The 27,540-nt window shown below is 42.8% G+C and overlaps 2 protein-coding genes across 6 annotated transcripts in view; one reads left to right on the top strand and one right to left on the bottom strand.

Annotated features, from left to right (window-relative positions):
* The window catches only part of LOC109042662 (Dpr-interacting protein beta), a 404,914-nt gene that overhangs the window by 197,860 nt on the left and 179,514 nt on the right, over positions 1-27,540 (top strand). The gene's annotated exons all lie outside the window — the stretch shown is intronic.
* LOC140224873 (alkaline phosphatase-like) overlaps positions 5,163-27,540 on the bottom strand; it is a 51,568-nt gene continuing 29,190 nt past the window's right edge. For 2 of the 3 annotated variants that reach the window (XM_072301780.1, XM_072301781.1), the window contains exons 4-9: positions 22,770-22,990; positions 21,643-21,766; positions 18,647-18,891; positions 16,999-17,203; positions 14,879-15,355; positions 5,163-5,483 (exon numbers count right to left, since the gene is read on the bottom strand). In XM_072301780.1, the coding sequence (XP_072157881.1) occupies positions 5,194-5,483; positions 14,879-15,355; positions 16,999-17,203; positions 18,647-18,891; positions 21,643-21,766; positions 22,770-22,990 (1,562 nt within the window). In that variant the 3' untranslated portion in view covers positions 5,163-5,193. Of the gene's footprint in view, positions 5,484-10,550; positions 10,839-14,878; positions 15,356-16,998; positions 17,204-18,646; positions 18,892-21,642; positions 21,767-22,769; positions 22,991-27,540 lie in introns of all 3 variants that reach the window. The other variant, XM_072301782.1, reaches the window with a different exon arrangement.

Here is a 27,540-nt window from a genome sequence, read left to right as displayed (position 1 = left end):
CTGTTTTTCGATCCTTTTCCATAGGTTTAAATGGCTGATCAATCGATATGTCGCAAAGCAAGCCACGCCACTGGAGGGAGTCAAGTCCAGCGGTACGTTACACATCCGAGCCGGGGAAAAAAACTTCGATAAAAGTGATCCAGCCGACGCATCATCAGATAAGTCCGCTAAATCTATATCTAGTCCATGAGCCTCTACAAATTCTTCGATCGATAAGTCCACTATCACGACAACCTCTTGAGCGATCTTAGCTTTCACATCTTTATAGAACTCGGAGTCAATACAACCGAGCATCGCTAAGCCGACGCATAGGCTCGTCATATGACCTATATCGTCGTCGTGCTGAATCTTCATGAGCTTTTTGTAATGGGTCACTAAATCTTCGGTACTTGAGCGCACTATCCAGGAAAGTTCAGGACGAGCTAACTTTGTCAGCTTAGGTGTGATGTTTTCGATTGTTGGCAGGTTTTTAGGAACTTTCTTGATCACTGCTCCTGCCTTGTTACGAGCATCTACAATCATATTAATTTCATTCATGTTTGTAGTTTCTATAAGCGCAGTTTTAGTTTGATTAAGCGCATAGCCCAAAGGAAGTTTCCAAGTTTTTTCAGTATCCTCCAAACTCTCGACCGTAAACCGAAGAGCCTCTTTTGCAAGGTCCTTTGCGTTATCATCAAGAGGCCACAACGTGATTTCAATCAAGATGGTTAAATAGCGGTAGTCCACACTATTTTATGGGAAAAAGAACGCCTAATAGGTCAAGCATTTTAAATAGAGCCAAAAAAGTCAAGCTCTAATGTTATTTTAATCTTCTCAAGTGTCCTCATTTTTCTCATTGCATATTTTTGCAGCAGAACCAACTCTCCTTCCGACGTTCACGAAACACGACGACACGCCCGTCGCGGCAGCTTTCAGTAACTCGGGCACCCTCCTCCCACACATCCCCAATGAAGCCAATATCCTCGAGTCCCGCGCGTTTCCATCCCATGTAAATACGAGCATTCGCAAAGGAGCCGCGATAGGTCCGAAGTCAGCGGGTGATATTGAAAGAAAACAGACCGGGGGGGGGGGGGGGGTGGTTGAAAAGGGGTGAAGAAGGGGGGGGGGAGATCCTCGCCGGGAGCGACGGAGGCAAGAGGCGCAGACCGCAGAGACCCGGCATTGTGTTAAATTACGTATAAATAACGGATTGAGAATCGGCACAGTTGGCAAATAGGAGATACCGCGCTCTCCGGACACGGTGCACATGTCCGTCGCGGGGAGGGCGCCGCGTCTGGCGGGAGGGGCGCGCGCGCGGGGCGAGAGCGGAAAAAAGCAAGAAACTCATTTCGGTTTTTGCCGGCCAGCAAAATCACTCTCGAAGTCGTGAGCCATTTTACTCGTTATTAATGTCCTATTTATGTTTCAGGAGTCGTTACAATTTTTAATTAAAAAACTTTCAAGTTTTCACTTTGGCTCCCGACTTCATCTTCCTCCCTCCGCCGACGCCCCCCCCCCCCCTGCCCCGCGGTCCCCCCGTCCCCCTTTTTTTGTCTCTTCATTATTCCGCGCCGGATTTTCGAATTCATAAATATTGATGTTTCTTATTGTTTTTTGTGTTTTTCCGGGAATGTATTCCGCACTCGCACTGCGTTCATTTTCTTCGGGGCGGCCATGTGTCTTATATTAAAGCGGGATTCAATTATGCGACCATTATGGAGCCAACTTAATTAAATCTCGGTACTCGCGTGGGAGCTAGCCGCGCCCTTCCCTGGCACTCTATTGGGATAGTTCTATTACCGCCGTTCTTGAGTTTAATCAGAGCGTAATTTTACTTGTGTTCTATAAGGAGGGCTACTACGCCGTTTTTCTTATTCTATTAATTCAGTAAGTGACCCGCCCAAGAAATTTTTAAATTTCAGCTCTCATATCTGATCACAGCTTAAGTAGCGACCCAAAATTCTATGGTAAGATGTATCACGGATATAGATCAGTCTATAGCGTGTCCATCCACCGAACAAAACCTACTTACTTCGTAAGTGATCCGCCGGAGAAATATTAAATTTCAGACTTTCATATCTGATCACAGCTTAATTAGAGAAGTTGGAGTCCCAAATTCTATGGTAAGATTGATCCCAGTTATGGATCAGTCTGTAGCGCGTTCACCCACTGAATAAAACCGTATCTGCTGAATTTGCCAACTTTTCATGCCTTCGAGTAAGGCTTCGTCTCGCCATAAACTGATCTCTACAAAACATCTTTGCTTTACTATCAACTTAACTGAAAAATATCTGATCGCAGCTTACTTAGAGAAGTATAGCGATCCCAAAATTTATGGTATGATTGATCCCAGATATAGATCAGTCTGTAGCGCGTCCATCCACTGAATAAAACCGAATCTGCTGAATTTGCCTATTTCTCTTGCTTTCGAGTTAGGCTTCGTCTTGCCATAAACTGATCTCGACAATACATCTTTGCTTTACTATCAACTTAACTGAAAACCGTGTTTAATCCTCTATTAATTAGTGTCAATGTCTGACTTCTTTTCATGCTGTTCAAACCCCCGCTGCTTTTGCGTTAAATTTTCATCCTAAGGACCTACAACCTATTATGGAGGCTTCTGATGCGGTGCCGGCGGCGCAGCGTATGAAACTTCGGAGACCTGCGGGATGATTGTTGAAATAGATCGACACAGCGACAGACGAAGTAGATATAGGAAGTGAGGAGCGATCCTATTGGTTGAAATGCTGTTGTTGCTAATGGACTAAGGGCGAAAATGATGGACTAACTATAGGGTCTCTCGGGGGTTGCCATTCTTTATTCTATTACCTTCCTCATATACCCGTTGCAACCACCTCTTTTCACCAATAGGATCCCTAGATACCCCTTTTGTCTTCTTTGCCTACAGCTTTGTCTAACCATTTCAACCATCAGCCAGCCCGCAGAACCCGACTCTTGATATGGACCGGGCCGTCAAGGTCAGCCATGCAGCCGTGTCTGAAGTAGATACGTGGATGATACGGGGGACAGGGGGTGTTGTGTACCCATTCCAACGTTTAATAATCACCGATAATACAATGTTTTTTCTCTAATGTAAAGAAGGTAAATCCTTAATAATATTTGGTGAATTTTCTAAAATTTGCGACTAAAAATGTATGATGGTCGTACGTGTCGACCAGAAAATTGTGTAGAAAATTCAAACTAAAGAGACGATAGTAGCTCCAACTCGATTCAGTCCCAGGCAGCCCACCCACCATCAGGCCGAACCCCGGCCCCCCAACTTCACCTCGTATCATACATATAGTAATTAATATTAATAATAATGCCTTTACTTACCTCTCGGTAGAATCCTAGATTATTAATCGATAATTTCCACTACTGAGTTCATCGAACGTTCACGTTACGGGAAACCTACGTTCTCTCGTTACGCCGCTACTAATAGGAACCCTCTCACCAGCGTTCAATTTCCTCCCGACTGGAAAGGAGGTTTAATTCCTCCACGGTGGGAAAGTCGTCCGTAATCTACTCTCATATCCGAGACAGAAGTCCTGCCCGAAGGTCGCCGGGGAGGGGGGGGGGGGGGCTTTTATCTCCGGTCCTTCTAAACGGAGCGCTCTCGAGAAGAAAAAAACAAGGGGTAAATTAGCCGGGAGAACGATAGTGGCGCGAAAAAAAGAGCGTTTATTACCTTCATTACAATTACAAAGTGAAGAGAAAGTGTCGAAAGTTTGTTCATTCAGTGGAGTCGCGTCGCCGACCCCCGCTCGAATTAAAGCGAAGATGAAAAACAAATGTTGGGCGACTCGACTCCCTCGCCCCCTCCCCCGCCCCTAGCGACCTGCAGCCGCAACTTTTGTCTCGCGCTCCCCTCGCTCGGAACCCCCCGCCCCCCTCGTCGGGTACCACTTTTACTCGCCCTTTATTTTATTTACCTTTCACTCTTGTCCAAACTCATTTACAATTTCAGCCCCCGGTAGGTATCCATTTAATAACTGTTGTATTTGACTTGACTTCGGACTTCCGGAGGCGAGGCCCCGGCCGGCGGATGATTTACGCCCCGCGCCGTAATTGGGCCAGTGGGTTCGATCCGGGAACGGAATCCTCCCGACGACAATTGAAACGTTCGTTCTCGAACGGGCCCAAGTGTTAAACATTTGAGCTCCAATTTCTCGTATCTACATCACGCTGTTCTGAACCCGTGATATTGTAATTTTTTATTTCAATTTCTGCCATCAGAATCAATATTCAGGTCAGTGATCGGGATTTTATTCGGATGATGGTACTCTGCTTAATCAAGACGGTTTAATGGACCCTTTATAAATCTCAGAGCTCTAAAATATTAAAGCGATGAATTGACTAATCACATTATTACTCCAAGAAAAAAACACAGTTATTCTACGGTTACAACGGTAGTAATGTCACGGGATTCCACGGTAGTAGAACCGTGGATTTTGATTCTTAGAACAATGAGCACGGTGGTATGACCGTGTTCATCGTAATATTACTGTGGCTGGGCACAGACATACTATTATGAGCATGGTTATGCCACTGTGCTCATCAATAATATTACCAAAATCCACGGTTCGACTACCGTGGAATCCCGTGTGACATCATTGCCATGGTAACCGTCAAAAAGCCGTGTTTTTTTTTCTCCGTGTACTTAATCTGCAATTTAAAATGGGTTGTTTCATAAAGTTTTCGCTGTTTTTTTCGTCTTTTTATATATGGCGCTTGAGCCCTTTTGTAACTGACCGACTCAATTAGCTTCTCTAACCGAATTTTTTATATAGATCGTTTCTGTCTCGGTCTGCACCCTGTTTTTTGAAATTTTGTGTTCGTCGGGTAGACACAGATGACATAAGTTAAATGGCGGAGCGTGATTGGATGAGTATGTCTTAGCACTACTTTGTCGTGCCTATGTCGGGTGGAACTCACGGCAAGCTAAAGGCACCTCTTAAGTTTCCGACAATATGTCGTCCATTTCACCCTACAAAGGCACGACAAAGCAGCGATAAGCATAGCCGACCAATCGTGCTCCGCCTTTTAACTTATGTCATCTATGTCTACCAGACAAACGCAAAATTTCAACAATCAGACTGCTGGACACTCGGCTCTACCATTCAGTTGAACCATCTTGCGTTGTGACGTCAAGACGGAGGGTGAGGAGGAAATGATACAAGGGGTTTAACAACAACAAACAATTTAATGGACAGATCACGACAACGGGAACTCGCGAGAGTAAAGGATAAGTACTAAGCTTAGGCTAAGGCCCCAGACGACGGCGGGGGAGGTGCGGAGGTGGGCTGCGGCGCTGGCGTGCGGCATGGAGGCGGCGGGCCCGATGCCGGCCGAGTAGGCCATGACGACCGGGATGAGGTGCTGCTCGTGGCTCCCGGTGAGGAGGTGGGCCCACGGGCCCCGGGCGTACACGGCCACGTCGTCCCCGCCGTGGGTCTCGTCGATGTTCGGGAACATGCTCGGGAATCGGTAGCGCGGCTTCTTTCCTGCAACAGATAAACACGACATAACATCCAGGTCTTGATTTTCGTCCAATTGGATTTTAGGTTACGATAACTTAACTCTAAATTTGATCTCTCATTTTGTTTTTTATAAAAGGTTTAAAATTTCGTTACCTGCACTTGCAGGAGCTATTACCATATCATTAATCGATCGTATTTTTAATAGGTCTTTTTATGATCCTTTGGGAGGGGGTGATAGTATATTGTACCAGCATTTATTCTGGTTTTACGGTCATCCAGAAGTTTATGTTCTGATTTTACCAGGTTTTGGCATTTTGTCGCATTTAATTAGTAGCGAAGTTGGAAAGCTTGAAGTTTTTAGGAGGTTGGGAATAATTTATGCTATAGTAACTATTGGCATTTTAGGTTTTTTTAACATTTAGATTCAGTCGCGTAGTATTGGAATTTTCCATTGCGATAACCACAGGATAAAATTCTGTTGTAAGACCATTTAACATTAGAATACCTATAAATACAACATCTAAAGGATCACTGATTTGCTGAGTTCAATCTAAAATTTCATCATCGTACGATTGATTGTTCGAAGATTTCTTGAGACGAACATTGAAAAGATTTCTCATCAAGGTAATCGTCTTGAGAAGCCAGTGTGTTCAAACGCTGTTTGCAGGTTTTTCCACATTTCAGTAGGGTAGTTGCGTTTGCGAATGTGTTTGATACAATTAGGCTCAACCATTAGAGAAAGTTTAGTGATTGCTTTCCTTTTTACCTAAATACGTTCAAAACTTAGCAATGGTTTCCCATATTTCAAGACAATACAGTAGGTAAAGCAAGTAAGAAAGTTAAAAGTTTATCACAAAAATGATTGCGGAATGACCGCAAGCGCATATTGTAAAAAATTTGGAGCTGATTCAAAGGATGATTGCGAAATGACCACAAGCGCATATTATTAAAAATTTGGAGCTGACTACAAGAATGATTGCGGAATGACCGCAGGCGTACACTGTTATTCATTTTAGAGTAAAACTGTGCCGGAGTCCATACAGCGCCCACTAACCCAGGGTGAAATGAATGCGGAGCGGAATCCATTCTTTTTACGGGGTGACTTACACTCTTACGGAGCATCCTCTGTTTTTATGGGGCTTATTTTCACTTCGCACACTCATTATTGGGTGCCACTAAGACTTCGGCACGGAATTCCAGTCCTCGATTTATCAGTGTATGAGTCACGAGAACAAGCACGATAGGACGAGAAACTAACCGGATTATCTCCTTCCTCAAACCACCAGAGTGTTATGCGTTCGAAAGCGCGTCCACCATCCATCCCTGAAGAGGACCGCGTTCTCGCCCGCTCGGACCAACAACACCGAGTCAAAATCGGGGGAGGCATCAAAGTCGCTTCGTCGGCCTCGATGATCGGTGGCAGGCGCGCGGCCCGAGCAACAGTTCCGACGCGTCAATCATGCGGGAGGCGTCCGGCCGTTGCGAAGGCGAATTTACGAGGCAGTCATAACGCTGTCCCGACTCCGGGCTGTCAGATTCGACGGGGTCGGATCGGAGCGCCCCTGAAAAATGTTTCACTTCCTATTCTGACGTAACGAGTGTCACGCTCGGGCCAGCGATGGGATTTTTTCGGCCGCTAAAAGCTTTTTAAAGTTTTATTCCTAACTTGTAAATGCGATTTGAACGACGTTATGGCTTGTAAATCCCGTTTAGCTCTTTAATTTTATAGAGACGGACACGTCAACTCTTTGGTTGTTTCGATATCGGTAGCGTGCGCTTACGGCGGCTGATCATCAACGGTCTCAGTGCGATGCATTTTTCGTATCCAGCACGTTGGCAATATTGTTTTCTCTCCATTTAAACCTATCGAAATGAATCGACTCTCAGAGGTAGAGCCAGGTGCGTCGATAAGAATCGATCATTTTTATTGCAGTTTAAATGGAGGGACGACAATGTTGCCAACTTTCGGACCTGCCTCCGTCGAGGCAAGGGGTAGGAGGATGACTCGGAAAGAGCGGTGAGGAGGAGGGAACTCGGAACCAGAGACAAGCTAAATTTTTCCGCCGCCTCTCAAGCGCGGGGACACGCGCTAAATTAAAATAAACGCTTTAATTTCATTCCGGGCAATAAATAATGCTGATCACAAAAACGCGAAAAAAAAGTTTTTATTCCCGATATTAATTGCTTTTCAAGTATTTCTCATATTTTCCGCAGCTCTCCGCGGATTTTTTAATAGAACATTCTCGTCTGATTTTTAAATTATTTTTCGAGTGTCGTCGTTCGTCCGACATCCCCCTTCGCCACCGCGGCGCGGCGGTCGGGAAGTTGATTTTTACCTTCCTTCCCCGGGAGCAGCGCTCGCCCTTTTAATATCGCCGGCAAGACGAGTGACAAAATTTACGGGCCTTTTAATGAGAGGAGCCCCACACGAGGTTTCGGCAGAGGCATTCTGTGCATAGCGCTCGAATACCGCAAGCCAGTTGTTCATCCGAGGACACCGAATTGATTCGCGGTTAAACAACCACCAGCTCCGTAATATTTCTAGTGAGATTTTCGGGAAATTTTCAACTAATAAATACACCAAAAAAAAATGTAAGTTGATGAAGCATTCTGGATGTAAGAAAAGTGTGCGAGAAAAAAAATGCTGAATTACCCGCCAGAGCAGTTAGTTTTTCATACATATTGGCATTGCTAAAGGAACAGTTGTAGAGGGTAATTTAGCATTTTTTAAGTTTTCGCACACTTTTTTACATCCAGAACGTTGAATAAACGTCTTTTTATAGGTGTAAAAATCTCAACGTACGGTAAGCTTGTTCATCAAGTTTTTTTTTTAATTCTTGCATTTGAAATACGTGCACTGAGAAGACTATATTTGTCATCAGAAGGTATGAAAATTGGTATTTTATAATCGTTTTACCCAAATCACGGCCCATAATGATGTAGAAAAAACTCAGAAGTTAATCTTGTTAGCTTCCAAAGTGCACAAAATACTGCGGTAAATTAATAATATGCAGATTGTCGGCCCCAACGAAAAACAAGATCTCCTGCTGAGAACAACCAAGCCATGGCAAATATCAAAAAGGAAAGCGTGCACTTACGATCTGCCATCATGTAAGATGACTCGTCCACTTGTCGAAGTTACTTTGTATCCACAATCATTTCACCACAACCAAAGGCGGACTGGCCGCATGGGGTGGTAGAGCGATTGCCCCCTGAACGTTGACCGAAAAGGTCGAAAATTTTTCGGGGCCCCGTTCGGCACTCTTTAATGAAACTCGTAGGGGAGCTCATTAGAACCCCTTTTTGAATCTGAAGTTCCTCCCAATTTAAATTAACAAGAGTCGTATCGTCCCGTACTTGGCAGTCCTATCAAGAATATTCGGCACTCACACTAATTGAAATTTGAATTTTCACACTTTGGATGAATTTTTGCGTATATTGCACTTCTTCCCGATTCTTCTCAGTTTTTTCCCTCTATCTGACAATGATCATTTCGGCCCTCTCGCCATCTATTTGTACCCCTGACCTGCACTCGCACTCGTGAACTCGTACGAACGCGGTCTTTTTCAGAAAACACTAAATTTTTTCGGATACCCTTACAAAGTTAATTAACATTCACCGGTAACATCACTTGACCCAGTAGAGCTGGTTTTTGAAATTGACAGTTAAAGCGATAGACAAAGAGGATATACGGAGTACGGAGTGCTCCTGTTGGTTGAAATGGGTGGTTCCATTAGATTAAATGGACGTATTTTTATCAAACAGAACTATGTGCATTATGACGTGAGCTCTGTTATGCACAGATTCTAATGGGTCTCAGGGCTCATGTCTCAATGCACATAGTTCTATTTGACAGAAATACGTCCAAATGAGAATATGATGGACTAACTCAAAGGTTTTTCGTGGGTTGCCATTAGTTAGATCACCTATCTCCTTTGTCCATTTCAACCACCTGTTTCGACCAATAGGATCCCTCCTTATCCTTTTGTCTTCTTTGTCTATCGCTTTGTCTACCAATTCCAACGATCAGCCCGCAGACCTGCAATATCGTTAACACTAGCCGGGCCGAATTTACTTACTTGCCGCCTATGGGCCGCCAGGATTTTTCCCGCCCCTTCTCTCGTTTTGAAACATCGATACAAACCATCAAGTGAATGTGCACGGGGAGGAGGGGTGCATAAGACGCCTTTTCTCGCCGTGTTTGGCACATTTTTTGTGAAAATCCTGTCAACGCTAGCAAAAGGTCACGGAGCTTTGCGCGAAAATTAAGTTCCGTAAACCTATCTCTGTGTGGACGAGGCCTTTCATTGAATAAGAAAAGAACGAAAAAATTATGAAAGAATAAACATGAATGTGGTTTACTGATTTTAATTTCCGACACCGCGCCACCGCACCGTGTTTGGCGCAATGCGTGAAGTATCCCGACAGTCTTGTAGGCGCTATGCGTTTCATGCTGACCGCACTGTTTTTGACGCAATGCGTGAAGTATTCATGGAGTCTTGTAGGCGCTAATTTGTGCTCCATTCTGATCGGTGCGCCGAGAGCTTCTCCTTTCCATCTCAAGTCCTCGTCATCATTGCTGTCTTCGCCGCGCCGCCCCAGGCCAACTTGCGTCCTTGGTTTCTCTCTCAACTAGACCAATGATAGGCGCTGTCTCTTGTATCACCGAAAGACGTACAATTTAGAAATGACTATACTTTAACTCTCAGGAAATGAGAGGTTTTTCTGCCTTCTCTCGTTTGTATTTTTTTTTTCTGAATCAGATTTTTTTTCTTGATACCTACAGTTGAAAAATTACAATAATTGCCGCGGCCCATGTGGCCACCCCCTGAATCCGGCCCTGAACAATAGTCCAATATTTCCTTGCTTGGCTGATACATATATGCGTAACTAAACTTCGGGATGAACCCTGTTTTCCATACGGTTCAATGAATTTCATGGCTCATCTCGCTTTGCAGTTACGTGCTTATGACAACCGGGCGACGATTTGTTAGCGTTGTTACAAAACGGAGTTCCCCCAGCACATGCGAAGTGGTAATGGACATGCAAGCCGTGACCCACAGTAAGCGTAATCAAAAATGATGTTTTTACCCTGAGGCTAGGAGTCACCCAGTAGGAAGCGCATGCAGAGGATTCCGGCCAGCGGGAGGAGGGCGGCGGGGTGGAGGGCCGCGGCGGGTGCGGCGGCCCCTCTGGCGGAGTCGCGGCCGGGCCCCAAGTCGGCCGAGCGGCCCATGACCAACGGGATGAGGTTCTGCTCGAAGACGCCCGTCAGGAGGTGGGCCCACGGGCCCCGCGCGTACACGGCCACGTCGTCGCCGCCGTGGGTCTCCTGGTCCCGCGGGGCCAGGGCCGGGTAGCGGTACTCCACGTTCGTCCCTGCAAAGGATACCAGGTTAGTCCCTGCCACCGGACTTACGGCTAGACATGCAATGGTGAAGACATGCGGGGATATCGATAGTTGCGTGCAGTGTGGCAATCAATGGAGGGGTTTCCTCGAGATTGTAAAACGTGTATTTTACAGCTAAAATTATAAGGAACATATTTTTTTTTTGTTTTTTTTTTAAACCTAAAAGTATAAGGAAGTTAGATAAGCTTCCCTTTTACAGCTGTTTTATATGAAATGAGCAGACTGAAGAAGTATCACTCTACTTTTTTGACCAGTAAATTCCCAATTAAAACGTTTGTTGCGTATTCAGATGCATCGCGACCCTAGGGGCAATAATCAGTAAAGTATACAGAGTAGAGATATATGTAGAGGACAATATGCAAGGGAGATACGAGCAGTGGTTGGTGCAAGCATGCTAATTTTAGAAATCAAACTAACTACGTAGTGCAATGTAATTACCTTTCCGCACGTTTTAAATCACGACCTTCTAAAGGGCGCTATAGTGTTTCAATGAGGAAACTCAAAGGTTAGGCTTCGTCATGTTCCTAAAACGTGCAATTTGACCACCAACTTACGCTTTTATCTTTTCACTGTACAGCCTTTCGTCGCATAATTTCTTTTATAGCCTTTGAAACACCATTAAGGTTGTCCCGTAGGTTCAAGTTGTATCCGAGAAATTGTTTGGCTGATGCTATGATGTATTTTTGATCAAAAAGTTGTTTTATGCTAAGTCGCTTCAAATTCACTCTGAATTTCTGTGTATGTGTATCAGTTCATCGTAACTAAAAACAATTTTTATAACCAAACCATCAATTCGGATCTAAGTAGAACATCACTTCAAGTCTTACTCATGTACCTCAAAAGGCAAAGATAATCTAATAATGATTCGACTTCATATCCGCCAAGCGAAACTGGGGAAGGCATAACGGAATGATTACTTTCGGGATTCCCCTCACGGAAATCGCACGGTTTTATTGCCGCGGAGCATTCATCCAACTTTAACAAGATTGCGTGCTGAGCGAATCGGTTACATTTCACCCGTAGAATCTCATTTAAAACGGGCATGAAATGATGTTCGTAAGTTGATGTCTGGATTATCGTTTGCATGTCGTATGAAGTTCGAAGGAAGTCACCTGGTTATGCCCGATTAACAAGGGAAAAAGTAAATACCCCAGTTTAGTGCATGCATGCATGCTCGCTTGAATGATAAAAACGCAAGGCAAAGCGAGGAATAACGCGTATAGCGTATGCCTTCTGTTATTTAACTTAGGTTAGAGTAAATTTTACTTAAAGCTATTGGAAAGATTTGAAGGTCACATGAGAAAAACTTTAAAACACTCGTGGCTTAAATGAAGTGTAAATGGTATTTTGCCCCTTCCCCCTCCCCAGAATAAATGTCAGATAAAATCCCTGTTCTCTCGCCATTTTAACTGCGGAGACAGTAATTTCAGGTGTTATAAGCATGTTTCATTCCCTTCTGCATGCTGTTTTTTAGTAGGGAAGGTTTTTTTCCTATTCTGAATGAGATATTGAATCAAAGCAGAAACTTTGACTTGGAATATTCTTATTATCAATGGCTCCTTATTGTTTGCTAAGGTACCATGGGAGGTTTAAGGAAGCCCCTAACATAGTATCATCAAATATACATTTTGTTGTAAAATGTGATAACAATTCTGCGAGATAATTCTGGAAATGGACGCTCACAGAGGATTTTGATTATTCGTCCTCCCTATAATTACATATTACCGAAGAAACACATCCATGATTTTGTTAAATTTAAAGGTAAGCGCGAACCTACCTTCAATTTTCTCATAACGCGCGCAACATTTTCTTTTGTTTTACGTATTAATTTTAGCAATGTATTCTTTTCGGGATCGATGTGATCCTTTATAAGGATCCACTTCCAGAATTTCACTCGCAGACTTCTACTCGAAGCTCACTAATAGTGTATTTTTTATGATTCCATGTTCAAGGCTTCATTCACGGAGAAACAAGAGCACGGGGCTGTTGGATGATTTGGACATTTCCAATTTATCACTATAAATTTTCCAAACCCAAATGTTGTGGCACTATCCCAACTTAAGTTGTAGTACCACGACATTCAATTGGAAGTGTCCACACCATCCTCTAATTGTGATAGTACCACAATTTTAAAGAATAACCTCCACTACTTTTTATCCGTCTTCACTTGAAAAAGTCCTACAAGGCCGTTCTAGGAAAAGGCCGATTTAAAAAAGGACTACGAATACGGCCCTCTATGCATCAATCACGGAGGTGAAAGCGTCGCGCCACAAATGGCCTCCTCCAAGTATCATCGGCCCGCACGCAAGGGAAGGATATTTTCAACAAGTGCCAAGATCCTCATCGATACGGCGGTGTTTGTCAGGCACCTGTTGAATGTTTGCCCGCGCTTGTCTTATGAAATCGATGCGAAAGCCCGCAGGCTTATTGCCGAAGAAAAAACACCAACTTCTCGCACTCTTCCGCTCTCGGCACTGCGCGGCGGGGGACGATCGGGATGTTTCAGCGTTTGGAGATGTTCTGTCGCGCGCGGAAACTTTTCTCGGGATGTTTGCAGGTGAATTATTCAGCTTCTCCTTCGGGGAGCGTTTATCCGCGCAATAAACCGACGAGCTTAGTGCTCAGCATTTCACTCTAAAAGGTCGTCAATCCGCCCCTTTATTCTTCGGATTATGATGTTATTTTTTGGCACTGAGTTGCTCCTGGAGTGAGCTCCCAGACACGGTATAAATAAAGCATCGCCCTTTATCGTTGTTTCCCAGTCGAAGGGACATAACTCTACGTCAACGTAGCTACATTTCCTTTCACAACTCTTAACTCCTGTTCAGTCGAACTAGTAGTCGCACTTTATTAATTGGTATAGCGTATGTTTCATCTCATAATCATCCCAATTTCTCTCATTCCTCACAGCCAAGATGGTCGTCCCACCAAAGTAAAAATGCTCGATATTCATATTTTCAATGGTGTACTGAAGCATAGACTCTCGTAGTGGAAGCCTTAATCGTGTTAATCGTAAGAAAATCCTTGCTCAAAGAGGCTCACCAAAAGTATAATATCAAAATTTCTGTTCATTGTAGCAAGGCACGTGACTCGCTGTCACAATACACCTGCACTCCCGAGTTATTGTCGGATACTGATGACGAGACTGCCGACGGACGCGGCGGAATTCTGGAGGCGATTTCGCTGCTTAGTTGCCGGGCACGGCGGAGCGCAAACTCACTCGACGCCTCGCTCGCTCGGGTCGTCTGCCGCGTACGATTCCGCGTCTTAATTGCCGTACCTCTAAAGTAACGCTGCCCTGGCCGGAGTTTTTTTTTCATTTTTTTTCAGTTTATAGTAATATGATCCAAGGCTTATGCATGGTTTACCCAGTTTTGGGCGGTGACTCCAATGGTAACTCAGATGGGACAGGGAACGTAACCGGTGACTCAACTGGACTACCTCTACAAATTGGCGATTCGATTGAATACGCCTGCGACTCCGAAGAAAGCAAGATGCTGCCAGACGTTGTTTCTGTTGAACAATTTTGCTGCTGTATAATTGTTGAGGGCGGGCTTAAATTATTTGGAGGAGGTTCGCATGAGGGAAAGTTTTTCACCGCGTTGCTGAGGGTAGACTTAAAAAATTGTGTCTGGGTTATGAGGGAATGGTCTTGTTGAAGGAGAGGTTCTAAAGCATAAGTGCTATATCCTGCCAATGAAATAAAAGAAAAAAGATCGAATTCAAATTTTGATACATTGATCACTACGATTTGAATACTTGCAAAATTAGGCGGCTGAAGAAACTTGCTCCTTTTAAAAGGTGAATTGAAAAAAACATGATCTTATTAAATCAAAGAAAATTAGATTTCTTTTTAGAAAAATTGAAAGAAATAGGGGGCCACAGTCTGATATGTATCAACCCTAAGTCCATAGTAGAAGCTTAATTTCTGTACTGTAAGTGACATCATTCCTCAAAGCCAACTAAATACAAGTGCTTGGGTGTGGAAGTCAGAAGGTGGGGTACTCACTATCGGGGAGATCGTTGGCGAGATCGAAGCGGGTGCAAGCGTCCTTGCCGTCGGCGTCCTTGACGAGGACCGCCTCCCGGTAGCCCATGCCGTTGGCGTAGCTGAGCGTGGCGTAGAGCTTGTTGTCGACGTCGGACTTCTCGGTGGCGGCGAGGATGTCGTTGCCGCGCGCCGGGTAGCCGCTCATGGACATGGTGTGCGCGTGGTCGGCCGTCACCACGATGAGCGTGTCCGACTCCTGCGTGAGCCGGACGGCCGTCTCCACGGCCTTGGACATCTCGTGGGCCTCGTCCAGAGCCATCTGGGCCCAGTTCTCGTGGTGGGCCTTGTCGATGAGCCCGCCCTCGACGAAGAGGAAGAACCCGTTCTTCTCCTTCTTGAGCAGCTTCACGGCCGCCTCCGTCATCTCGGCCAGCGTCGGCTCCGTCGTCGGGTCCGCCTCCAGGTGGTAACGCATGTGACTCGCTTCGAAAAGCCCTGCGCATTCAACATCGGAAATAGATTATAAAATTGTCAGCAATGAGAACCAAAGGAAAATCGCGGAAGCAAAGATGAAAACTAACGTAAAAAACAAATACAGGACGTTTCGAGGCCCACTTCGTCATTTACAGGAAAGTATATTAAAACTAGAATTAGAAAAATGTTGAAAGACCTCGGCGACCACATGGTGATGTGATTAAATATCCGATTTAATATCCGTTTTTTTAGACGGAAATAAAACATGGTACACAGCATACATGGTGATGTGATTAAATATCCGATTTAATATCCTTTTTTTAGACAGAAGTATAACATGGCACACAGCATATGGGCGAGGGTCCAAATTTCAAGGCAACAACATTGGCCCATTCCTCAATCATTTATTCGGAGTACGATTCAAAAGTCGAATGCGATAATTATTGAATTTATATTAATTTTAGACTTGTACTTCGGTCGTAATTTCGAACACGGGTTCCAATAACGCCTGTGCTGGGAGGTTGCCTCTATCCCTTCAATGAGGAACTTATTTCTTCGCGAAATCCACCGCATCTTCTATCCAATTTTACGAGATTATTACTATACAATATTGTATCTCATCTCACATATCTCATATAGTACAATTGTTAATACAGAAATGTATTAACAAATGTTAATACATTTCTGTATTGCTGCCTCTGTGTTAAGTGATTCACGAAAGCCGTACTGGTGCTCATAGAGAATTGTATGCTTTCTTAAAAATCGAGAAATTTGCTTCACCACTATTTTTTCATATACCTTCGATAAGGGGGACACTTCAGTGGCACTTCGTTCACTACCTCCACACGTTCAGAAGTAAACGCACTAAAATATCTTGGACTCTACCTTGATAATAAATTAAACTCTGAAATGCATTGTGACAAAATAAGATCTAAAATAGCTTCGTCAATTTTTGTCCTGAGGATGTTAAGTAAATTCTGCGATAAAAAACTTCTTCTACTAGCCTATCACGCACTAGTCGAGTCTCATATAAATTACTGTATCAATACTTGGTCATGCGCGAGTAATAAACAGATAGAGAAAATCTTTATTCTCCAAAAAAAATCAATCAGAACCATTCTGAAACTGAAGCAAGACACATCATGCCGAGAACACTTCATAAAAAATGAGATATTAACATTACCAGCCAAAATAATTATGAGTCACCTTAAATTACTGGCTAAAAGGCTGAAGGGAGATAAGGCAGAGACACATGGGTATGGCACAAGATATCACCAACTAAGCATTTTATCAAAGAACGACGCATACCTCACAAAGGCATGGAAGTTCTTTGATGAATTGCCAAATATCATAAAGAAAGCATATATAAACCAACATTCGGTAAGCTGGCCACAAGACATTTAATAGCAAAATGCCCCTATTCAGTCAATGAATTTTTGAATGTCCATGAATGAATAATTACCTTAAGACGAATTGTATGTAAATATGTTTATATCAATATCTTTATTTAGAAAATGACGTTTTTGTGAAGCCAAATGTGCAAAAAGCAAAAGAATAAAAAAATAAATTCCAATAATCAGCCTGCTGACCCTGGATATTACTTTCATAGTATATCGCCGAAGCTTATATGGTATCATGATGGTGCGTAGAGGGGTGCCGCTTACCTAATAAATAATCAGTCTCTAAAATATTAAGATCTAAAAGTTGTTGTCGGTTGAAGACGAACTGAGGTTTGCTTCCCCGCTCTGACTTATCCTGCTCCCACATTCTGATGAGATTCTGATTGTCCAGTCTTTGACCGAGACCTTGACCCTCGGGATCTCTAACGGTGTTGGGTAGAAACTTTCGTCTTCCACCGCCCATGATGACCTGATCACAACGGACAAAACAAAATTAATACACGACGAAAAGAAATCAGAAATATACCTCGCCAACAAGTTTCTTGAAGCAAACGTAATTCGTACTTGAAAGGCCACGAATCGTGGTGCTTACCTGTTGTTTAGACCATTTCCAGAATAGAAAACAGATTCCACCTAATCTAATATTTTTTTGCTTCTGCTTGGCAAGGCTTTGTCGGCCATTCCACCCTGTCAGTGGCTCTTTTAAGTTCATTGTATTTGCTGTTATTCCGCGGCTTTATCACGTCTTCTAAAGTCGGTCTTTCATTTTGATCTTCGACACCGTCAGTGAGTTCTTATGATTTTGCCTCTTACGCAGAATTTATTGCTCACGTTGAATCACCTCTAATTTCTAATCATCCCGTTCCATCAGGATCCAGCTTTTGATCCGCAGCTGCCTTTCCAGCGTCTTGTCCGTCAAGTTGCCAAGAAGCTACCCCGCAGGTCGCCTCAAAGACACCAACTTGTGTGCCATCCACGCAATGAATGCGTGTACTCATCGTGCCTCAGCGCATTTGCCGTCCGTGCACAATATTAATAGGTGTTCCAACCAGAGAACGCGATTTTACACTTTGAGCCATAATCACTCGTATTTTTTTGCTGGAAGTGGAGCGTAAATGACAAATTTTCCTGTATGCTTTCTCATGGTTTCCAATTGTCTCTTAGTTTGGAATCCAAACATGAATAAATCTTTATGGTCAGGAAGACTGTCGATGGATTTGGATCCATGGACGACACCTTGACCCTATAGCTTTATACAGTAAGAGAGAATCACCTTTTTCAATAAGTTTTTGAGCCATTAAAAAAACACTAGTTACATCATCCTTGTTTAAGGGACGTTTCATACGCCTTTTCCGTGCCCTTTCTTAAATTCTCTTTTTGGTGAGGATACTAGCAAGGGAGCTTGTAGCTTCATTATTGTCTGAAGAAGTTTGTTTTTTGTAAGGTCATAAACCTTATCATTCGGAATATTTTCACCTAATTTCTCATTACTGAAATTCGACATGGCTGCTGGAATAGGGTGGTGAAGCAGATTATCTTTCTTACATTTATGGCTGTGAGAAGGGAAATACTCCACTTCAGATGTAGTAATAATGCATGCTTTCACTTTAGCCTCACCTTCCATTTACACAAAAAAAAAGGAAAAAAAAGAAAAAAAAAATGAATACTCACATGCCATTTTCTGCAAAGACCTCACTATGAAATATAAATAACTAGTCACTAATCAAATATCTAGCTAATTATTTACAAGAAATAAGAAAAATAATTATTGAATGAGGAGTAACGGAAGTTTCACAGGGGTCTTAACTTGCCGTTTTATACCGAGTTTTGAAGGTCGCGTATTTACTAATATCTGGGTCAATACGACCGAAGTCAGGAGCATGAGGGTGAACGCTCGATGGCAGATACGCACCTTGATGTTCCTTCCGGGATCGTCGAGGATGAGCTGCTTGGCGATGTCGTGGCAGTCGACGCCCTTGACCTCGGTGTCGTTGGCGATGTCGAAGTCGGACTCCCAGTCCCGCTCGGAGGTGTGCGCGTAGGTCCCTGCAGGAGACGCGTGCGTCACCCGGGTCGTCGTGATCACCCCGGTCGCCTTCCCGGCGTCCTGGGCCCATTTTAGGATCGAGGCCGTCCGGTTGGCAGCGTCCTTCGAACCTGCCCCACAGAATCGTAAACTTTATTAGTAAAATTTAATGTCTCACTCCCATATAAACCCTACCAGGGCGGGCTTTTGTCAAAATTTAGCTTACTTAGCTACATGTAGCCATCAAGATGGTGAACGTTTGAGCTGAACGACTGAGCTGAGGAATCCAAGGAATCGGAGCCCCAGCTCCCTATTAGTTTGAAGGAACGGCGTCATCAGTTTGGACGTCAATTTGGTTGACACTTTGAGAACCTGCGCCGGAACGGCTGTTCAGAAAGTGTTTTACGAAAAAAACGAAAAAACCGTTTTTTAAGCTCTTGGTGAGTTCTTTACGAATCCACAGTTGTTTTTGGGTTTCGATATTTAAGATAGCCACTGTGACGTCATAACCAAACGCGTTCTGTATTTTTTTCTTCTAAAATTGAACTCCCCTTAACTCGAGAAGCACGCATGCATCTTCGAGGATTAAGAACTTTTCCGTTTGTTTTCAGCAATAAAAAAAACCCTGAAAGTTGGTCGCCTATTAGGTAGTTGTTAAACACTGTGTGGTGCATAACGCCTAAGTAGTCTGTGTGTGCGATGAAACGATAAGCACTCTGCGCTATGCTGATCGTGCCAGACATATCAAGAAGAAACCAATCATCAATACTGATCCTACAGTTGCTGAAATCGGTAGTTTGAAAGAGAAGATACAAAATTGCGGCACGAGCTGATTGCTCGTGTGTGGCTCAATAGAATCACCTTCTGTTTTGAAATAATGACACTCTTAATTTCTCGTCGAGGATGAAGTTGAGATTAAACTTAAAGTAAAATAATGGCATGGCAAAAATCCTGTGAGATAGTATCTGTGAAGGGAACTTTCTTGCATGTGAAACACACGGCATCAAATTGTTATCGAGGAGTATGCTCGTTTTAAATATTCCGCACTACGCGGAAGCCTCTGACAAATGCGCACGTATCAAGCGATGAATATGATGCGGAGGAGGTGCATCTGAATTGTCCAGTTTAGTGTTTGCGTCTTCCAGCCGTGCTCAAAATAGCATATTTGACCTCAGTTTTCATATGGCATTCGCCGCTCTTACGTGAGGGCCGTCTTGATATCACGTTTCACACCATGTTCAGGGGGAGGGGTGAATACGTACAAGTAGAGCTTGGTAAATAGTCCTCATAGATTGTTCCCAAAGCAAAGCCACTGGTCCTGAAGATGAATTTCAAAATGACCAAATCGCAGAAGGCCCTTCTGAATACCCATTAAATACATCGGAAGTGAACCCTTAAATCCCACTAGTTAAATCTTTTTTTGTCCATTTTCTCTCGACTTGGGGACCAAATTTCTAGCTAAATTGTCTCTCTTCAAGCTGAGCTGTACTCCGTATCCGTATACGAGGACTTATATGTAACAATGGCGGATGTGAAAAATTAACTTTTCGAAACACATTAAAAAAACTGTTTTGGCATCAATAAAATTTTGAGAAAACCCTTGAGATGTGATCTTCGAGATCGGTACATTATGCCAGAGCCGAACATATTAAATTTTTGTGTGAACAAAACAGTTTTTTAAGCGTGTTTCGAAATGGTAATTTTTCACATCCGCCATTTTTACTTATAAGGCCTCATATGTCTCTAATAATTAGGTTTTCAGCTTAGTTTTTTGAATGTAGGTGAAGTAAAACTCACATTCTTTTCAAAACCTAAATCACACTCATCGATGTTACATGCAGAAGGAGTCTTTTCTCCGATTTTTATTCCGTTTTCAAATGAAGGTTTTTTGTAAGAATAAATTAAATGTATGACCATTGACCGTCACTCTTTTTTTCTTTGCTGAGTAGACGCCAACATTCTTGACATTTGCAACCGCGGTCCAGATGACGAAATCCGGTATTAACCGGACGCACATCAACTTTTCAGAGGAGTTCATTGGTCCGATCAACGCACAGTGGCTCACATTTTAATGCTAATTGATTTCTTTTCGTATTTTAGCTTAAACCCTCAGTGAAGACTTCAACCCCTATTTTTGTGAAAAACACTTAATACATTCTACTTCCATGTCACACATGGGATCACAATCCCAATTCTACTCCTAGCTGATTTTGACGCCAGATATTATAGTAGTTGCTCCAGCCAGAGGTCCATAGAGGTATGGTTGAGACAGCCGAAAGTGTGGTTGGATCAACTGGACTACATTTTCCAATTTGGAACTATAATTTCTTGCTGGATTTAAAAACAACGTATGTGCTGTTAGTTTAAATTGCCTACACACTTAAGTGTTTTTCCAGAAGAGCCAGAATTTATTGTTGCAAATTGCAAAATGCAGTCCAACTATACATCTGGCTGGTTTAACTACTGTAATATATGGCGCCCAAATCAGCCAGCAGTGTAACGTAGTTGGGATTGTGATAATTTTTTTTTCCGCGTATGGAAAAATTAATGACGTTTTTATTTTATTGTTCTACACGAAATAAGTCACTTCTAATCACCTTCTTAATTGATGTACTTTTTCTAGTCCCTAAAATCATGAAAGAAATGTATTGACTCGTTTTGATATAAGATGACCCTAAAATGATCATTAACACCTCTTTCATTAATCGGTTCTCGCTCAACACGAGCCTTGAACTTCGGATATCGGAACCTTCGGATACTTTTTCATCCATCAGAAAGTAATTTTGTCATCTCATGATCTTTCCCCTCCTCTGCTGAGCATATGTTTCTTTTGTCCTGTTTCTATACCACTGTGTGCTGTAAGAGGTGAAATCATGACCTACCGGCACAGTCTTTTCGTTTAACTTTTGCATTGACCCCGATGGTTGCGTAATTATTCTTGACTCCATTGAGGTAGGCTGTCGCCGTGCAAGCCGAGTCAGCTACTTGCTTGTCCACACAGTATGTCTGTAACATCAATCGTATCGCGGTTATTGATAAAGCGCCTAAAATCAAGGAGTAATACCTTAAATACATAAAAAAATAAATGACGATTGCTCGCCGTGTTGTTTCGTGAAAAATCCCCCTTGATACTCAAATTCCGCGGGCCAAACAAGAACCTCCCCAAAACTTGCTCCTTTTATTTAGGAATTCTATACAATCTTTTTTACAATTTTTAGTTTGAGGTAAAAGAGTCATGGCAGTGGGCAATTGAAAGTTCAAACTTCCATGAAGTGCTTGACCAACTTCTTTTTCACCAAAAAAAAAAAAAAAACAATTCCCAAATTTGCTTTTTGAATAGAATTGCTTTTCCCTCTAACTTCTGCTGATTCATCTGCGGCTTGATCATCTTTTCAATGAGGAAATTAATGGATTAATTATGGAATTTTATTAGTATCTCTTATTGCATCAAAGGAGTTTGAAGGGGCATGCTGGTTGATGCTGTTTTTAAAGGTGTTAAAATGAATCCATATGCACCTCAACCCCAAAGGACCACCGGAGGAAAAATTATATCACAAGATATGACATTTTACAGTCAAACAAAACTACTTGTGCGAGCACACAAAAGTAACACAAGCACACAAAACAAGTGGGATGAAAAACTCTTTGCTATACTCTGAGAGATTTTATAGATAATTATGAAGATGCACTATTTTTACTTTACTGTAATCACGCTGGTTCATTTTCGCGCAAAGCGATCTAAATATAATCACCGAAATCGTCGCTCCTCTGACGTAAGGACGCATCTCAACTTTCACGTGAACCCTGTTCTTCGTTTATCCTTTTGCTTCCAGGGCTCATGCGGATTTTAGATACATTCTCACATCAGAAGAGCGGCGAAATGTGCCGATACGTTCGGTCTATTTTTTTTCTCTTTCTTTTTTTTTCGTGTACTGTAATGTAATCAAAGGATTCTACAACAGATTGAAATTCCCCCCATGGGAGGGGGGGATTGACGTTGACTTGTTACCTTGGCGAGTCCCAAGTAGGGGAAGCGCTCCCAGGCGAGGGACGAGCTCTCGCCCTTCTTTTTGGCCAGCTGGCCGGCGTAGATGCGGGCCGCCGTCACGGTCGGAACGGACATGCCGTCCCCGAGGAACATGATGACGTTCTTGGCCGTCCCCCTGATCGGGTCCGTGTCCAGCTTCTGCTGCATCGCCGCCAGCGCCGAGTCCAGCCAGTATTGGTTGTCTGAAATCACAACGACAGTCCATTTAAATGTGAGAACCGAGCCAAGTGTATTCGAGCTTTGAAAAAACCTGAAAGCAATACGGGTCTAAGTGGCTAGATGTGCGCCCAGGAAGGTTGATATACCGAAAACACCGGTATTTCAGGTGACTAACACTTCATTTTCAGCTCGTGTGTCCGTTGATACTAATTTTACATGTTCAACGTTCTGTTATAGTGGGGAATGGAAGAAGAAAAATAATAAAATTTAATTAGAAAAAATCGTTGGCAAAGCATCTGACTTATCCCACAGGCTACATTTCAGGTTTATTCTACCTAAATACGAGCCAAGTGTATTCGAGCTTTGAAAGAAACCTGAGAGCAATACTTGTCTAAGTTGGTAGATGTGCGCCCAGACGCAGGAGGGTCGATTTACCGAAAACACCGGTATTTCAGGTGACTAACACTTTATTTTCAGCTCGCGTGTTCGTTGATACTAATTTTACAGGTTCAACGCACTGTTATTTTGGGAAATGGAAGAAGAAAAATGTTAAAATTTAATGAGAAAAAATGGTTGGCAAAGCATCTGAATTGTCCCACAGGCTACATTTCAGGTTTTTTCGACCTAAATACGAGAACGGAGCCACTCGTAGCTTTGGAAAATCGCATATTGGTTCCAAGCAGGAAGACGGAAAACGGATCTGAAGCGTTGAAATACCAGAAATGGCGGTATTTCAGTTAAATAATACTTCATTTTTTCATGCGTTTATTGACACTAATTTTGCATGTTTTCCGTCTAGCGTTTGCGTTCATTGTTTAAAACAGAAATTACAGTAGTAGGCCGTACTGCTGTCCAAATATTACGAAATGAAGGTGCAACAGTTTCAATCATAGATGTGCTAGGAACCAGAGGGGCAAGAACTCTCAATTTCCTGCCTAGTTGATCCCAGTTGACGCGTAATCATGGGTGTGTATTCTTGTCACGAAACTAAAGCTTTAACGTCCATCTTGACAACGCGAACATTTCTTAAGAACTTGCTTCCTGAAAATTAACCTACCAGAACAACCCATTTGTAATAACCTATTCTGGAACTTAGAGGCACTCTAATGATAAATCATCAACAATTTGAAACTACTCGCCTTTTTCAGTATTGCTCCTTTTACACACGCATATCCTGGAATCGTCTTCTCGAATTTGCTCTGAAAAACATTCCAAAACGTTCGAATCCACGTCGAAAGCGGAAACTCACCCCAAGCTCCGCCACCCCGCGGAAATGACAAAAAAGCGGACTTAATTATTCGTTTTACGAGGCGTTTGAAAGTTTGATTTTCATTAATCCGAAGTCGCGAACGGCCGAGATGAAATTACTCCGATCGGGAATTTAATGGCTCGTAAAGCCTAGGAATAATTATTTTGCCCGCCCGAATCGGGGAGTCGCGTCGCTCGCTCCCGTTTCAATTTTCAGCGGGGGCAGCGGCCTGCCGGGATGCACCCGCGCGAAAATCGTCAAGTTCTCTGCCGTGTTAACGATAAACATCGTATACGAACTTTCATATGTTGCCAAATTTCCCCCGACGAAGTTCAAATTTTTGACAAATTATTGTTAGTTTTTTAACCTCTAAAGTCAGAATTTTATTCGTCCTGGGGATCCTCACTTAATATGAAAAATATTATTCTCAACGAAGGCAAATCGAGTCAGTTAACTCGTAGGTAGAAGTAAACGAGGCCTCACGTCTAGGCTGTATCAGCTATCAAGTCAAGGCAGTTTGAGGCTAAGTTCAAGTCGATCAAAATCGGAATTTTTGTTGCTTTCGATTCGATTTTACTATTCTCATGAGCACTGATTAACTTGCTTCAAGCTACGAGTCATCTGAGTAGATTAGCATGCAATAAGAAGCAGAATAATGTATTCAATAGTAGGTGAGGCCTTCAGACCGGACAGAATTCTGATGATTTTAGATGACAAAAAACTCACATTAATTTTTCGCAAATTTGTATCAGTGCACTATTGTATGAGGGAACAACGTAGTTTGTGCCTCCGCACCTTGCAAAATTTCTTTTGATAAAAATTGTATTCCCGGTAGAAACCATGAATAGACGTGCAATATTTGCTTACTGTTCTTCAGCAATTTTCAGCCTTTTACAGGGGATGTCCCAAAAGTACTGCAGGTTCTTTCTTTCGACTGATTTTTTCTTTAAAACTGCCAGGATCTGCAGGTCATTTGTTATCTAAGAACATATGGCAACATTCTTGCACATCGCTCTTTCTCAACACAGCAGCTTTGCCCGTCTTTTTTCTCTCTTTTTTTTTTTGGAACGGAATTTGTTTTTGAAAATTGCAAGGAAAAACAAACATTTTATCCAGGAACATAAGGCAACATCTGAATACCTGTATGTCGTTTTTTCTCAACACAGCAGCTCTGTCTGCCGGGCTCTCCATGTAGCTTTCCGGGCCAGTCCAAGTTGTGCCGTTGGCGCTTCAATTACTTGTTTAAAACGGTGTCGTAATCTCACCGGGTAACGACTCCTTAAGCGACATTTTTACGGGGTCGCATAAACTCCCTGGTTATTGAAGTTACTGAGTCTCAGCTTTAATTGTTCCGAGGGCAGTTTTTCCAGCAGCCGGATCAGCCCTTTGTCATACATGATGTTAATCATTCACTTTTTGTTTTTATTGTCCTTTTTTACTACTAAGTACTACTAATAATTTGAGGACCCTGTCCTTCCGTCTCCTGTGACATCATTTTCAAGTTTATCTGGTAGCTCAAAGCCGAGAAAACTCTCCTTTTACAGCATCGATCATTGGTTGGGCCGGATGCCGGATAAGGATTGACATTATAAACCGAAGTTGTGATTACTAGATAGAGAGAAGAGGATGCTTGTCTCATGGAGCTGTATTGTTCCAACAATCTACGGGTTAGAGACCAGGCATATGAAATTCCATGTTTTACACACAAATTACACCCTAGGTTTTGTGCGCGCGCCGAAGCGATTCGCTAAGTATATGGCCTGGTTACACGCTCAAATTTCTGTCAAATCCCGATCAAAATGATGACAAAGATGGCAACCAAGATTAGACCCGAAACGCGTCTGCAGTTGCCTTCCTAAATAGTCGCAACTATAGTGTTGCATTAAACAGCTTATCTCTTTGGGGACAAATTGTACTCGAACGAGCTTTTTCCCTCTATATTGGATTTTATTTTCTGCTTTAACGCACGTTGGCTACATTTCCAACCGTTACCAAATTATTTTGGGAACAGGTATGTAAGGATACAACATCACCTTCAGTATTCTCAACCTCTGTGTATCTGCATTTTCCTCCCGTTGTCGTAAGGTCCATTTAGACCCAAAGATCCCTCCAGACATTGCGCACCGTGCGTTCAAGACACCCTGATCGGAAGCAAAGCGGAACCCGGGAAGTCGATTTCGAGTCGTTGCAAGTCAAATTCGCGAGTCAATTCGCGGCCTCTCGAAACTACAGCCGGCGGCTGCTTTGCAGCGACGCTTAGCTAAGAGCGAGCGCGAAACGAACACTTCGGTTAGGCAGAAGTGATTTTGGTTGTAAGTGTCGTTAGAACAAATACTGCTCGACCCCCTTCTCCGAGTCGGGGAGAGGGTTGCGAGCGTCAAGTCACCCTTGTCTACATCGGCGTGTACCCCCGCTTTCACAGTCCCGGCGTCTAAATGCGATTACTCCTCGCGCTTGTGTCCTGAACTCGAGGCAACTTCAATTGATCGGAGTATTTTAATTCCACCCGCGGAGATACTTCGGAAGCTAGACTTTCGGCCGAGTGAAAGTACCCCTTGTTTTTCGACCTCAGGCAGCTTGTAAATCATCCGGAGAACAGGTGCTCACCACATTTAACTATATTCTCATACTCGTTTGGTTTATCTTGAAGATTATTATTTTATTTTTTTTCGAATATTGTAGTGTATAAAATTTCGGTCCAGAGACTTTGAACACGTTCTTACTCATTTTTATTCAAAATTATTTTTGATTAGGACATATTGCAGCATATTTTGAGCACATATTTTCTCGAATTTTAAAAATAAGAGACGCGGCTTGATGACAGAACAGAGATACACTGGGGATAAAACACATTGGATGTAGAGTCCAGACTCTTAAAAATATCGACAAGAAATAGTACTCTTGATTCAATCAGAATCTAACTTAAATGAAGAACCAAGCCTTTTAATTTAAGCGGAATTCCTTTTGATTCAAGCAAAAATCCGATTGATACAAGAGTATTTTTTTTTCTTAATTTTTTCTAGAGTCTGGACTCGAGATCCAATGTGTTTTTTTTTTCCAGTGTACAATTTGACGGTGAAACTGCTGTAATGCGTACCTCAGTTGCGGTGTTCCATAATCTCCGTTTCTATTTCATGTTCTTAAAGGAGACCAAATCAAGAACATTGCTTGACATTTTCGCTTAAAATCCTTTATTAAGAGGGGAAAAATCATTGTAATTTTGAAAAATGACCTTTATTTTTTTCTAATGTAGAAAATAAAGTGTGACAGGAATTCCGCAACGCCGCAAGCGTAGATATGCAGTTCTACAGTTTCGTCATCGAG

Source organism: Bemisia tabaci, chromosome 6 (assembly GCF_918797505.1).
Source record: "Bemisia tabaci chromosome 6, PGI_BMITA_v3".
Classification (NCBI taxonomy): Eukaryota; Metazoa; Arthropoda; class Insecta; order Hemiptera; family Aleyrodidae; genus Bemisia; species Bemisia tabaci.
The sequence above is the reverse complement of the archived record's forward strand: the minus strand, read 5'-3'. Positions and strand labels throughout refer to the sequence as shown.